The sequence below is a fragment of the Camelus bactrianus genome, chromosome 19 (genome assembly GCF_048773025.1).
Source record: "Camelus bactrianus isolate YW-2024 breed Bactrian camel chromosome 19, ASM4877302v1, whole genome shotgun sequence".
NCBI lineage: Eukaryota > Metazoa > Chordata > Mammalia > Artiodactyla > Camelidae > Camelus > Camelus bactrianus.
In genome coordinates, this window is record NC_133557.1 from 14,009,445 (window position 1) to 14,023,701 (window position 14,257).

The window sequence follows — 14,257 nt, forward strand, 5'->3', positions numbered from 1 at the left end:
TTGAGATGCATGTATCTTTTCGAATTAGTATTTTCATTTTCTTCAGATATATGCCCAGGAGTGGAATTACTGGATCATATGGTAGTTATATTTTCAGTTTTTTGAGGAACCTCCATACTGTTTCACACAATGGCTATACCCATTTCCATTCCCACCAACTGTGTACATGGATTCCCTTTTCTCCACATCCTCACCAGGATTTGTTATTTGTAGTCTTTTTGATGATAGCCATTCTGACACATGTGCGGTGATATCTCATCGTGGTTCTGATTTGTGTTTCTCTGGTCATTGGTGATGTTGAGCCTCTTCTCATGTGCCTGTTGGCCATCTGTGTGTCTTCTTTGGAAAAATGACTATTCAGGTCTTCTGCCCATTTTCCTTCTACTAATTTTGGGTTTTATTTATTCTTCTTTTTCTAGTTCCTTTAGGTGTAATGCTAGTTATTTATTTGAGATTTTTCTTGTTTCCTGAGGTAGGCTTGTGTCGCTATAAACTTCCCTCTTAGAAATGCTTTTGCTGCATCTCATAGGTTTTGAATCACTGTGTTTTTGCTTTCATCATCTCCAGGTATTTTTTGATATCTTCTTTGATTTTTTTCAGTGATCCATTGGTTATTTAGTAGCCTATTGCTTACCTCCACACATCTGTGTTTTTTTGCAGTTTTTTTTTCTTGTAGTTGATTTCTTGTTTCATAGTATTGCAAGAAAAGATTCTTGATATGATTTCAATTTTCTTAAATTTATTGAGACTTGCTTTGTGGTTCCCTCATGTGACCTATCCTGGAGAGTGTATCACGTGCACTTTGGCATGGAATGTTCTACATGTATATCTATTAAATCCATTTGGTCTAATGTATCATTTAAGACCAGTGTTTCCTAATTGATTTTTCTGTCTGGATGACCTGTCCATTGATGTAAGTGGGTTGTTAAAGTCCCCTATTGTTATTGTGTTACTGTCAATTTCTCCCTTTATGTCTGTTAATATATGCTTTATGTTATTTAGGTGCTTCTATGTTGGGTGTATATATATTTGCAATTATTATATCTTCTTGGATTGATCCCTTCTTTGTCTCTTGTAATAGTCTTAAAGTCTATTTTGTCTGATATAACTATTGCTACCCCAGTTTTCTTTCGATTTCATTTGCATGGAATTCCTTTTTCTACCCTCTCACTTTGTCTGTGTGTGTCTTGAAGTCTGAAGTGAGTCTCTTGTAGGCAGTCTATATATGGGTCATGTTTTTGTATCCATTCAGCCACTCCATGTCTTTTGTTTAGAGCATTTAGTCCATTTACATTTAAAATAATTATTGATAGGTAGGTACTTATTGCCATTTTGTTAATTGTTTTAGGGTTGTTCTGTAGTTCTTTTTTGTTCCTTTCTTCTATTGTTCCCTTCCCCTGTGATTTGAAGACTATAGTTAGTTTTACATTTGGAGCCCTGTCTCTTTTTTGTGTATATATTACAGATTTTTTTAAGTTTGTGCTTACCATGAGATTTATAGATATAGATAATTATTAGAGGTCCTTCTGGGACCTCTATAATGTGAATGTTAATATGGTTGATGTTATCTCAGAGATCTCTTTAATTGTCCTCATTTCTTTTTATTCTTTGTTCTTTTTTCCATTCTGCTTCATTGATTTCCACTACTCTGTCTTCCAACTCACTGATCCTTTCCTCTGTATCAAATTAATCTACTGTTGATTCCTTCTAGTGTACTTTTCATTTCAGCTATTGCATTCTTCATTTCTGTTTGGTTCTTCTCTATGTTTTCTAATTTTTAGTTTAAAAATTCTAACTTCTCACTTTGTTCATCCAATCTTCTCCTGAGTTCTTTGAACATCTTTACTTTGAACTCTACCGGGTAGATTGCCTAGCTCCACTTAGTTCTTCTTTTGGAGTTTCAACTTCTTCCTTCATTTGGAACATATTCCTCTGTTGCCCTATTTTGCCTAATTTGCTGTTTTTATTTCTATGTATCTGGTAGGTTGGTTACATTTCCCAACTTTGGAAAAGTGGCCTTTTGTTGGAGTCAGCGTATGTGTCCCAGCAGTGCACTCACCTCTGGTCACCAGAGCTATATGCTCTAGGAGTGCCCCCTATGTGAGCTGCAATGGTCCTTCTGTTGTGGCAGGCTGACTACTGTGGGCAATCTGGTAGGCACTACTGGCCCCCAACTCGGTTGATTGCCAGGCCCTACCTTGTGTGGAGGTTGCCAGCTGCTGGTTGGCAGGGCCAAGTTACAAGCCAGCTGTCTGCAGAACCCCAGGGCAGAGCTGGGTTCTGAGGTACATAGTTGTGGGGTTGATATTCCTGAATCTAGTGTTGGCATTGTGATGGTTGGGGCCAGTTCTTGACACTGCTGGCTGTGGATTCCAGGGTGTCCCAAAGCTGGTGCTGGCCTGCTGCTGGGTGAGGCTGGACTCCAGGGCAGTTGGCTGAGGAGTCCAAAGTATCTCAGAGCTGGTGTTGGCCTACTGATGAGGGGTGCAGGGCCTTGGAGGGTCCTGGGGGTCCCAGGCTAGTGCTGGCTCACTGGTGGGTGGAGCCAGGTTCTGAGGTCTCTGGATGCAGGTCCCTGGGGGTCCTACTGATGGGTGCGGCTGGACCCTGCGGTTGCTGGCTGAGGTGCCCAAGGTGTCCCAGAGCTGGAGTTGGCCTGCTGGTGGACAGGGCCAGGGGATACGGTGCCAGGACTGCTGCTGGCCTGCTGGTGTATTGGCTTGGTCCTGACACAGCAGGCTGTGGGGCTGCAGTGGCCCTGGTTCCTGTGTCTGCCCTCTGGTGGGTGGAGTTGGCGTCTAGAAGATGCTAGGGCTGGTGTCTGCCCACCAGCGGGTAAAGCTGGGTCCTGGGGCTAGAGCTGGCCCACTGGTGGATAGAGCATGGTCTTGGGGTCTCTGAATGCAGGTCCCATGGATCCCAGAGCTGGTATCAGACGGCTGGTGGGTGGGGCTGGTTCCTGACACAGCTTGCTGTGGGGTCTGGGCTGTCCTCAAGCTTGGGTCAACCTACTGGTGAGTGGGGTCAGATCCCTGGGCAGCTGGCTGAAGGACCCAAGGTGTCTTAGATCTGACATCTCCTGGTATTATTTAATATAACCTACCCCTTATACAGTCACATAGTCCACTTACTTACTACTTTTAAAGGTATATGATATTCTACTGTGTTACTAGCCAAGCAGTATGAAACAATTCTATTGTCTATTAAGTATCTTCTGTATATGCCAAGCACTGGAGATGAGAGATGAATAAAATACTATTCCTGCCCCCAGGAAATATAACAGAATCTATGTGCAGAGTAGTGGGGAAAGAGAACAGGAAAAAAGAAACAAAATAGAGTGGTAAGTTCTATCCAGAAGAAAGGGGGAAAGGAGCCATCAGAAAAAGATTCAGTGGTGATTCTATAATTTCACACATATTAGATAAGAGAAGGTACATAAAGCAGACATTTCACTCTCTTAAAACTCACCACTACATTTGACAAATTAGTGCTTATTATGTTAAACACTGCACTTTGTCCTCACCATTATACAATTCCTGGCTTCAGAGGCCAACAGAACCAAATTTAGCAAGAAGAAAACTGAGTCAAGAATAAAAGGTCATGAACTTGGATTAGGATCATTTCTTAGATATGACACCAAAAGCGTAAGAGACAAAGAGAAAAATAGATACACTGGACTACATTAACATTTAAAACTTTGTGCTCCACAGAACACCATCAAAAAAGTAAAAATAGTCCAGAAAAAGGTAAAAAGACAATCCAGAAAATAGGAGAAAATAATTGCATATCATGATTAAGAATTTGTATCTAGAATATACAAAGAAATGTTACAATTTAAATTAGATTATGGTAATGACTGAACAACTTTGTGACTTTTCTAAAAACACTGACTTGTATATTTTAAATGAGTGAATTGTAAGCTATATGAATTATAGATCACTAAAGCTATTTTTTATTAAAAAAAGAATAAAAGGTAGATGTCAAATTAGGGTAGGAATCAATTCTCTGTTTACCTATATTGCTGATGAAGCTACGGTCAAAAAGGTATCAATTTCATTACTAGATAGTGACTCACTGACTCAAGTAGTCTGTAGTTTAACACCTATTTTCAATAAACTATAGTTGATAAATGAAGTTAAACAATTTTGTTTTTAATGAAAAAATAGAAGGAAAAAAACAAAGAAAAAGGGGCAAATGAAACCACTGACTGCCTTGAACATTATTTCACAAATATTTTTATTGCAAATTAAAATTGTGAAAATGTGACCTTAGAGATCATCTGAAATGATCTCAACTAATGAAGAAAACACATCGTTTCTGTGTCCTGCCTGAAAAGAACACCCAAGCTGCTGCTACTGAGGAAGGACAAAATAGAACACAGGACAGCAACTTTCTTCCAACCGCAAGATGAAATATTTAGTAAATGATTTTTCTATTTACTTCTTCATGAAAATGAAGTATTTTAATATTAGGTAACTTTTTCAAAAAGGGCTGGGATTTGATCATTCTTCAAATAACCTATTTGCTCTAAGAACCACTACTTTGTAAAAGAAAATTATTGTAGGATTGAACCAAACACATTCACTAAGTATTTTCAAATGTGATTTTCAATGGAAAATAAGCAGACTAGCTTGTAAAAGTAAAGTTGAAATACATATTCTCCTAAGATATGAGATAACTCAAATACTGCACATGAAGTACATAAAATACCTTTGATGAAAAATACAAATGATGATTGTGTAAAAGGGGAATGAGATCCTACCCTCTCTTCCAGGTCTGAAATTGAGTTTTCTTAACCCAAAGATGTGAAAAGGGTGAGCAATGAGGTACATTTCCTGTCACCAACCAATCAAGAAATATTTCTTAAATTATGGTGTTAGAATCACCCTGAAGAGCTTGTGAAAAATGCTCATTCCTGGGTCACTATTATAAATTCCTAGAATCAGAATTTCTGGGATGGGAGCTAGGCAGTTGATTGCTTGTTAAAATGATTCTTGGGACACTGGGTCTGAAAAACAAGGCTTCTGAAATCTCTGGAAGGGGCTGGGGGATGAGAAATAAGCAATTATTGATAAATCAAATTTTATGATTAGGTCCACTCTTTGGTCAACTATTTGACAAAAAAGTTTACCAAAACTGACAAGAAAATTTAGTACAACTTTAAAACTTATTCTATGACTAAGGGGTACTAGGGTTATGTGTGTGATATATTTCCCAATAATAACGTTAAATTAAAGTTTAGAAGGTTATTTACTGTGAGTGAAATACCATTTATATAATGTTTTAAAAACATGTAAGATAATACTATTCACTATTTAGGGCTATACATACATATGCAGTAAATTTTTTTACAAATTCAAGAAAATTATTAAACATCAAATTCAAGATGGCGCTTACTCTTAGAGAAGATACAGGATTGAAGAGGGGTACAAAGGAGAACTATTGTCTCTTAATATTTTGTTCTAAAAATAATAGATCTGAAGCAAATTAGGCCAAATGTCAAGATTTGACAAGCTGGTCAGCAGTCTTTTATGCTTTCTGTATGTTTAAAATATTTTAGTCTTTCTTGACTTTTTCTGTGCTTATTTTAGAAAATGCAGAAAGTTTAGAAAAGTAAAAATCCATTAGTCACAATCCTACTATGTAAAGAGATTTTTCTCCATTCTTTTTAAAATGAATTCTGCATAATTGCGTTATATCACTTTATACTCAAAAAAACACAATAAACTCAGATTCCTCTTACCTTCATTGTATTGACATGAGTTTGACCTAGGCATTGGATATAACTAAGCAGCTTCGTTCTCTTCACATGGGAACTAAAATGATAAAAGATGAGCAAATCTATCGTTATTCGCTTAACAATAATCCCTGGAGTATATAATAGTATATAATGAACTTTAGATTATCTATACTAATAGAAAGAGAAGGCAGATTAAAAGGAACAATGAGTAATTCAAACAATACTCCTCCTAGAAATCCTCTCCTTCCTTTGCTTCTAAGACATCAGATTCTTCCTCAGGCTTCTGCTCTTGGTAAATTCAGACTTCAGCACCTCCCATCCTATATCACTGAATGCTCAATTTATACTTTAAATTTATTTTGACCTAACTGAAGTCAACATCTTCCCTCATGATCTTAAATCTGCATGGCTCTTGTAACTGAAATCTCAAGATAGCACTCTTTGACATAGAGCATAGTGATAATGAAAAAGGTCTTTGTAATCAGGCAGATATGGCTCACATCTGCACATGGAATCTATACGACCTTGGTCACTTAACTTTTTTAGTACACTGATGTTCTTTCTCATCTATAGCACAGAGATAACACTATCTCCCTCAAAGGGCTGGCGATGGATTAAACAGTGTATTCAGCAGTGGGGTTACAACAGACTCAGTTCCCGCCCTCAAGAACTATAGGAGAATTTTAACTATGATCACAGGTGTTATAGAAATTATTGCTGATTATAAATTCAATATTTATTCCATCAGCAGTGTTTTAAATACAAGAATCTAAGAGTTTATTTGTGTAACCAAGTGGTGAGTGTGTGAACAAAGTTATCTAACTAAATTGGCCAAAGATGTTACATACAGGAGGACTACATTTGTTTGACAAACTGAGCCTCTGTCCTATCAAAATAACTTTTAAAGAGAAATGATTGTTGCTTACATTAAGACATAGTCACATCAAATGCAAACATCTAGGATACAATGAAAGGAAATGCAGGACAATACAAGACTCCTTGGCAGGGGTGACTGTCAGTCACGTAGTTAGTCCATAAATAGATTTTTGACATTCATTATAGCAATGAGTTACAAAGGTCCAAGTTGGACTTATGAGCACCAAACATGACATATGCATGAATCAAATATATATGAAGGTTTTCGCTCTATTTATACCCATCTTCCTGTCAGTAATTCCTCATAATGTTCCAGTCTTGAGAAAGAATTTAATAGGAATTAAACAGCTCAAAATCCTGTAATTCATTTTCCTGCTCCATTTACACTTACTAGTTGGTCTAGGCACGTTAGCCTGATTCCTGGCTGAGTGTCAACAGAAGCAGCAGGAAAAGGGTTAGCCTTTACCAATCTACTAGATAATTAGAATGAAAAGTAAATATTTTGCTAAAAGTCCTAGATAGACTTGGAGTCAGAGCACTAAAACTGGCCTCTATGTTATACCCTAAGACCTCTGGTAACTACAAAAATCTAGAATAAGAATGATTTTCTTGGAATAGATAAAAGCATTATTACAGCTGATAAATCTTAAAGCAGCATACCTGGTGTTGTGCTGTTCCCCTATCCTCATTAGTTTGATATAACAAGCACAAGGAAAGGCCAGGCTCCAGGAAGTACTTACAGGTAGAGCTATAACCCACACAGGTTAAGCATCGTTGCACAGATGAACATAACCGGGAGTCATAAAATAAATTAATATCAAACTTAAACCAACCTCACTGCCTGGTCTTTTCCTAAACTGATACTCAGTGTTCATCACTTAATTAGAATTTTAAAAGAAACTACTGTATTCATAAAGAAATCACTGTGGAGGTGGGCAAATGGGTGAAGGGGGTTCAAGAGGTACAAACTTTCAGTTATAAAATAAGTAAGTCATGGGATATAATGTACAGCATGATGACCATGGTAATGTTGTAGTGCATGTTTGAAAGTTGCCAAGTGATGGAATAAAATTTATGTTTTAAGTCAGGGCAAGAAAAGTTAAGTACAACATGTTCCCTGCTGGTCCCGGGCCCTCCCTATATGCAATGTGCACCTGCATTATACATTAACCAGGCCTCCTCAAAGGTGGGAATGCCTGCTTGACTGAAAAATCAATGTTTTTTCCCTTCTTCCGACTCCTCAGAAGAATAATTTTTCCTTTCCTAATCCTGTAAGGGGTCATTGTCACCTACTGCTCACCTTGTACTTGTAGATCCGGACTATATATCTTTGGTGAACTTTACGTAAAATGTCAGTGTGTCACTCTGATGTACGATCCTTTGTCTCAAAAATGTATATGACTGTGCCTTCAACTCCTAACAGGCAGAATAGTCTTCAGAATTTTCTAAAAGACTGTCTCCTGGGTTATAATCTTCAGATTGGCTTGAATAAAATTCTCTACTTCTCTTTTTTTTTTTTCTATTTCTCATTTAGATCGACTTTTTTAAATTGAAAAATAAAAATTTTTATATAGTTGATTTATAATATAGATTGACTATTGATTAATTTTTTATCAATCCAAGTGAGTAAATCTTAAAATTTCTTATCACAAGAAAAGTTTTCTTTGTACCTTTGTATGGTGACAGAGGATAACTAGACTTATTATGGTAATCACTTTGCAACATTTATAAATATCGAATCATTACATTATACACCTGAAACAAGTAGAATGAGGTTATATGTCCATTATACCTCCATAAAAACCTAAGTTTTTAAAAAATCACTGATTAAAGTATATAAAAATAGCCACCTAAACCCTGGAGGTGTTTTTGTTTTGTTTTGGCAAAGGCTATGGCAAAATAAATACTTTAAACAAAGATTTGGGCCACAGTCACGGACTGGGATAGTTAGACTATAATAAGATTTTATTTCTGGACTTCATCACTTTTGAAATCTAATGTTTCTTATAACTGATGTATACATTTAATGTGACAATGTTTCTTATTTTTTCAGAAAAAACTTTTATGATCAACAGTTGATCATAAAATTGAGGAAATACAGGAAGTACTTGTCTAAACTGGATTCCCAAACAAGGGTTTGCATTACAGGTAATTTATTTCGGGATGTAAATTCTGGGAACAGGAGTGGGGGACTAGGAAAGGTGAAACAGGAAATGAGGAGAAAATAATTCAAGGGTACGTTAATAGGCTGGTTGTATTGGTACCACTATGAACAACTTCAGCTGATCCTACTGGGATCTTCAAAGGGAGCTCTCTGTCCAGTAGACCTTTGCCATGATGGAAATGTTCTATACCTGCTTTGTCCAACAAGGTAACCACAAGCCATACATGGCTACTAAGCATTTGAAATATGGCTAGTGTTACTGAGGAACTGAAATTTTCACTTAATTTCATTTAATTAATTTAAACATGTAGCTATTGCCTCCTGTATAGGAAAACACAGCTCTAAAGAATCCTGTAGAATCCACCTCAGAGTTAAGAGACGGACACAAAAAGGCATGCCATGTAGTGTTTCTTTTGGAATTTTGATTATTTTGTTCACTTATGTGTCCCATGTCCCTGGAGGAATGCCTAACACATAGTCAGCCCTCCATAAATATTTGCTGAATAAATCAATAGTATTTGGGTCCACAAAGTATATGGTCCCCTTTAAAAGAAAATTTCTATTAGAACAAATTTCATTCAGTTCAAACAGTAAGCAACTGCTACACAAAAGAAATAGGTAGTGAGGGGAATTTTGAGGGGACTGAGGGGACTGATATGTAATTATGAAAGAGATTAAAGTCCCTGAGGAGTCTGATCCCAAAGAACATTTATTAAAAGTCAATTAAATGTCCTAAAGTGATCTTTTTCCTCAGGCTACTTCCATTATCAATTACTAAGCAACAGCGCATGAAGTAATTCAGTATAATCCTTTGTTTTGATTCTTTGGTTACCGTTTCCACAAACAACACTTAGCTAAGTGGAATTCTAGAAAAAAAGACCATATTTTACCATTGCTGCCAGTTCCCTAACAGAAACAAAGTCTCTGTTTTAAGGAATATCTAAATATTGGATCCTCAACTGAGATCTTTAAAGTGGACCTACACTAATCTAGACCCTAGAATCTCCAGTCATACACAGGGATCTCAACCTATATATATAATTTATGAAGGGCTTATCAGGTGCTAATTACTTAACATACACTGTCTCATTATTATCCATTTCACAGGTGCAGAAACTGAAGGGTTAAATAAATTGTCCCAAAGCATACAGCTAAAAAGTGCCAAACTACTCTGGATAGTGTCTTTAAATCTAATAACAGGGAAACATTCCAGTCTTAAGATAGTTTTAGAAAGACCCAGAAATACGTTCAAGATACGGTTGTAGTCTTGATTTTTCTTGCCAACATTTTTTCCCCTATCAGTTCTTTTCTAGTGTGTATAATTCAATTGTTCTGAACTTGAGAATAAAAAGTTGGTCACTACAAACTTAATGAAGGCTTGTCAGCAAAATTTTTAAAAATAGGAATCATTAGTAACATTAAACATAGAGTTTGCACAGCAAAAACAGACAGAAACAACTGTGTTAAACAGTAGGTGTGGCCTATTTTAAAACACTTTGTAGATTTAAAATGAAGATAGTTAATATCAGTGATCTTGGGCTTTATCCTTCAAATGTGAATAGAAATGTCATAGTGTGCTTGACTACAATGTGAATTTTACCATTCTTACCTTATTCCAAGATCTTCAAGAAGAGACTCATCAAGAAAGGGCAGTATTGAACCTGTGATTTTCTTCTCTATGGAAGAAAAGGGGGAAGAAAAAGATGAATGATTTTAATATTCACAGCCGAGGCTTTCTGATTTCTTTCAAGTTGGATCCACCAGAATTTACTCCTATCAACATTTATTGAGTACCTAGCATTTAGCAACGAATTGCCAAGTACCACATTTTTGACTGATACTTGGAAAGTCTTAATTTAGTTAGGTAACTATCCCAAGAAGATTTTTTTGATAAATTAGGTAAATTTAAATTCTTGTCCTTCCTGACGTCAGATTCCAGAATACTGGACTGTTTTCAAACAGACAAAAATTTTTCTAAAGGTAACAAGAGAAAATGAAGATGTAATTTTCCAAAAAGAAAAAAAAGTTTAAATGAAAATGGCACTTTTGGGGGGGTATTTTTCAATCATAAAAAATATTTAATGTAAAAAAATCCAAAGAATGTAAACATATAAAATATCAACTCACTTACATTCTCCCAATAACCAACATTTTGGATAACATCATTCAAGACATTCACCTATGCAATTACACAGTTTTATACAAATGAAATTATGTTGTTTACAATCTATATTTTTTCCCACCCAATAGGTCATAAAGATCTTTATTGTCAATTATTAAACTACATCATTTTAATGGTTATTTTGTATTCCACAATATAGATGTACCATATTTAACCAATTTTTTTCTGAGCCTTAGGCTCCTTAAAATGAGTCTAACTGAACCTATGTCATAGAGTTACTGTAAAGATTTCATAAGATAAAATATGTGAAGTGCAGAGAATAGTACTTCATGCAAAGTAAATGCTCCATAAATTGTTAGCCATCACTATTAATTATTACTATTATCAATGAGTATTTAGATCATTGCTACTTTTTTACTATTTATAACTGGTGGTTAGAAGAATAATCTTGAATATATCTTTCTGGACACTGTACAATTGTTTCTGTAAATTCCTACAAGTAAAATTTCCTGAAAGTAAAAAGGTATTGCCAGACTATTCAGGGTTAAGTCAACTGATACTTCCATCAACTTTATTGGATTAGCTGTTTCTCCTATTATCAATCTTTAAATATTTTTCAATCTAAATTTTAAAATCAGTGTTTTAAAAATTACTGCCGAGACTTAATGTCTTTTTCTGTGTTTACTGGCTGGTTGTCAATTGTCGTTGTATTTTGCTTATTTTTTTACTGTTTTTTTTTCTTGCTCTTAGTTGACTTTATAATTTTGGTTATGTTCTCCAATTTTTTTCTTTTCTTATTGATATGTTTATTCTCTTATTGTTGAGGGTATCTAATACACTGTGATGAGAACACTTGTTAAGATATAGCTGGCATGCATTCTGGAGTCCAAAGACCTAACCTTAAAATCCAGCTCTGCTTTTTCTAGCTGTGTGAGCTTTGAACCTCAAACACATCATCTGTTAAAAAATATGGATTATATCCTCTAACTTGTATTCCATAATGAGAAAAGGGACCCAGCACCTTATGCTTAGTTTTGTTAAATAAAAACAAAGGTGGACTTAGATAGGGACGCACAGAAAAAAATTACTGCAATAGGTAGAATGTTCTGATGTCAGAAATCCGTAAGTGACTCAAAATCAAACAGGAAAAGGTGGTTTTTTGTTTTTGTTTTTTTTTTAAGTAGATCAAAGGAAGGGCAAACAGAGATAAGCAGAATCTATGGAGGGGAAATGACGCGAGTTCAATAAAACATTGTACTGCTGTGGTCAGCCAGTTCCTAGGAGAAGATGATCAGGGCGCATTTCTACTTTTTTAGTGCTTGTTCAAGTTTGAGGGCAAGCAAGAGTTCAGGGGCCAGTAGGATAGAGAAACCTGACTAAAATTTGATCAAGACAAAGTAGACAGTAAGAAATGAACAACTGTGAACACTTGGTCAGTTTTTACCAATTAAAAGCTAGTGTCTTCTGCTAGCATTAGACTTTGGGTCAAGAGAACATCACTCTGAAGACTGATGAGTTAATCTACAGGACACCAATGAAACAGGGAGCCAACAATATACCTAATCACATTTTGAAGACACAAAATGTAAAACTACTTAATCCCCACTTACTGCTACTCAAAGAAAAATTCCATCGCAGAAGTGAAGTAAAACAAAAGAGGAAAAGGAAAAAAGAGAAGTACAATTTCCTACACACATCAAGCTGTCTTTAAGTCTTAAACCACTGAAGTTCCTCCCACCTTAGTCCCCCAGCCTAAACAGGGCTCCATCTCGCATTTACAAAAGTTTGCTGAATGTGCACATCACACCACCTTCCTATTGAACATTTCAGAGGGTAAAGCAGAGGTTAAGCTTCACACCCTTTACGGGAAATCGGGTAGGTTTCAGGTGGATGCTTACAACTCACAACCCACACATCTCCCAATGTGATGTGGCCCGTTATGGGCTGCTGGGAGTTCAGTGGTCAACTGGACCACCCAAAGGTTCAAATTTAGCGAGGGAAACCGCTTTTGAAGAACAAAACATGATCATTACCAAGCTCTGCAAGTACAGTCATCAAACATGTATTGAGCCCCACTGGGATGCTGGGCGATGTGGATTCAGAGATTCACAAAAAAGTTCTTCCCCGTAGAAAAGCCCCGAGTTGGGAGGGGAGCGCAGGAAATAGAAACTTTAAAGCACCCAGATATACTCTAACGGGGCAAGTGTTCATGGAGCTGCAATAGCAGAAGGGTCTCCGGGGCCTGGTGAGCCTGAATGACAGCCACCCTCCTACCAAAGTTCTTCTAATTTAAAAAAAAAGGACGTGAGTCCCGCCTGTTTGGCGTTGGGGTGGCAGGTTCCTGAAGAAGCCCACCAAAGTTAAATTTCCCCTCCCCCAAGGTTCGCAACCCCCAAAGTCCGCTTTCTTCCTACGGGTCCCCAACCCCAGACGCCCCATTTCTCCTTCCTCCGTCTCAGGGTATCAATACTCGTGGACACCGTCGGCTCAGGTCCACCCCTTCGGGTGCCTCCCGCCTCAAGTCTCCCTTCTCCGCCTCAGGCCCCCTTCTCCGAGGGCTCGCCGCCTCAGGTTTCCGTTATCCGCCTCAGGTCATCCCCTCCTGGGCGCCCCCGCCTCAGGTCCACCCCTTCTGGTGCCTCCCGCGTCCGGTCTCCCTCGGCCGCTCTGGCTCCTCTTTGAGGCCCCCCGCTCATTGCCTCAGGGCGTCCTTTCCTCAGGCCCGGCTGGCCCCGCCTCAGGTCGCCGTCCCCTGGCCCCTCAGCCCTCCAGCCCTTCTACCTCGGCAGCGTTCCAGCAGTCCGAGATCGCTGAAGCCACCGCGCTCTAGGAAGCAGCACACCTGCTCCGGGCCCCAGGTCCGGTGGTCGGGGTGGAGGTCAGGGCCCGGGGACCTCTCTACCGCTGCAGGAGGGGTGTTTGGCGGGGTCCTTGGGCTGCTATCGCACCGGGGCCGCTTGGAGGGCTGCTGCGAGTCGGCACTCTGCATGGCTAGACTCAGCGCCGGGCGCAGCACAGTCAAGAACCCCGGCGCCCGACCCGCGCGCAGGCGCACTGACAGCCCGACAGCCGCGGCGAGTCGGCTTAGAACTACCAGTTTCGAGGCCTCCCGCGCAGGCGCACTGACAGTTCAGACCTTTGGGCCAGGCAGGCCACCCACTTCAGCCCCTCACCCACCTCCCAGTCCCTGCGCAGGCGTAGTGACTGCCCAATGGCCCTAAACCACAGACGGGCGTTTATGCTAAAGGGAGTGAGTAGAAGCAGAACTGAGGGTGGTGTTAATAAGGGCGGGGGCCTGGAAAGACTTCTTAGGACTCGTTGAAGTCCTACTACAGGCAAGAGCTGGGGCTCTTCT

At 38.5% G+C, this 14,257-nt stretch overlaps 1 protein-coding gene across 2 annotated transcripts in view; it reads right to left on the reverse strand.

Annotated features, from left to right (window-relative positions):
- Positions 1–13,990, reverse strand: part of SAMHD1 (SAM and HD domain containing deoxynucleoside triphosphate triphosphohydrolase 1) — a 44,195-nt gene extending 30,205 nt beyond the window's left edge. Inside the window, exons 1-3 of one of the 2 annotated variants that reach the window (XM_010960760.3) lie at positions 13,684–13,990; positions 10,390–10,456; positions 5,744–5,816 (exon numbers count right to left, since the gene is read on the reverse strand). In XM_010960760.3, coding sequence (XP_010959062.1) covers positions 5,744–5,816; positions 10,390–10,456; positions 13,684–13,891 — 348 coding nt within the window. In that variant the 5' untranslated portion in view covers positions 13,892–13,990. The remainder of the gene's footprint in view (positions 1–5,743; positions 5,817–10,389; positions 10,457–13,683) is intronic. The other variant, XM_045520963.2, reaches the window with a different exon arrangement.
- Positions 13,991–14,257: the final 267 nt, after the last annotated feature.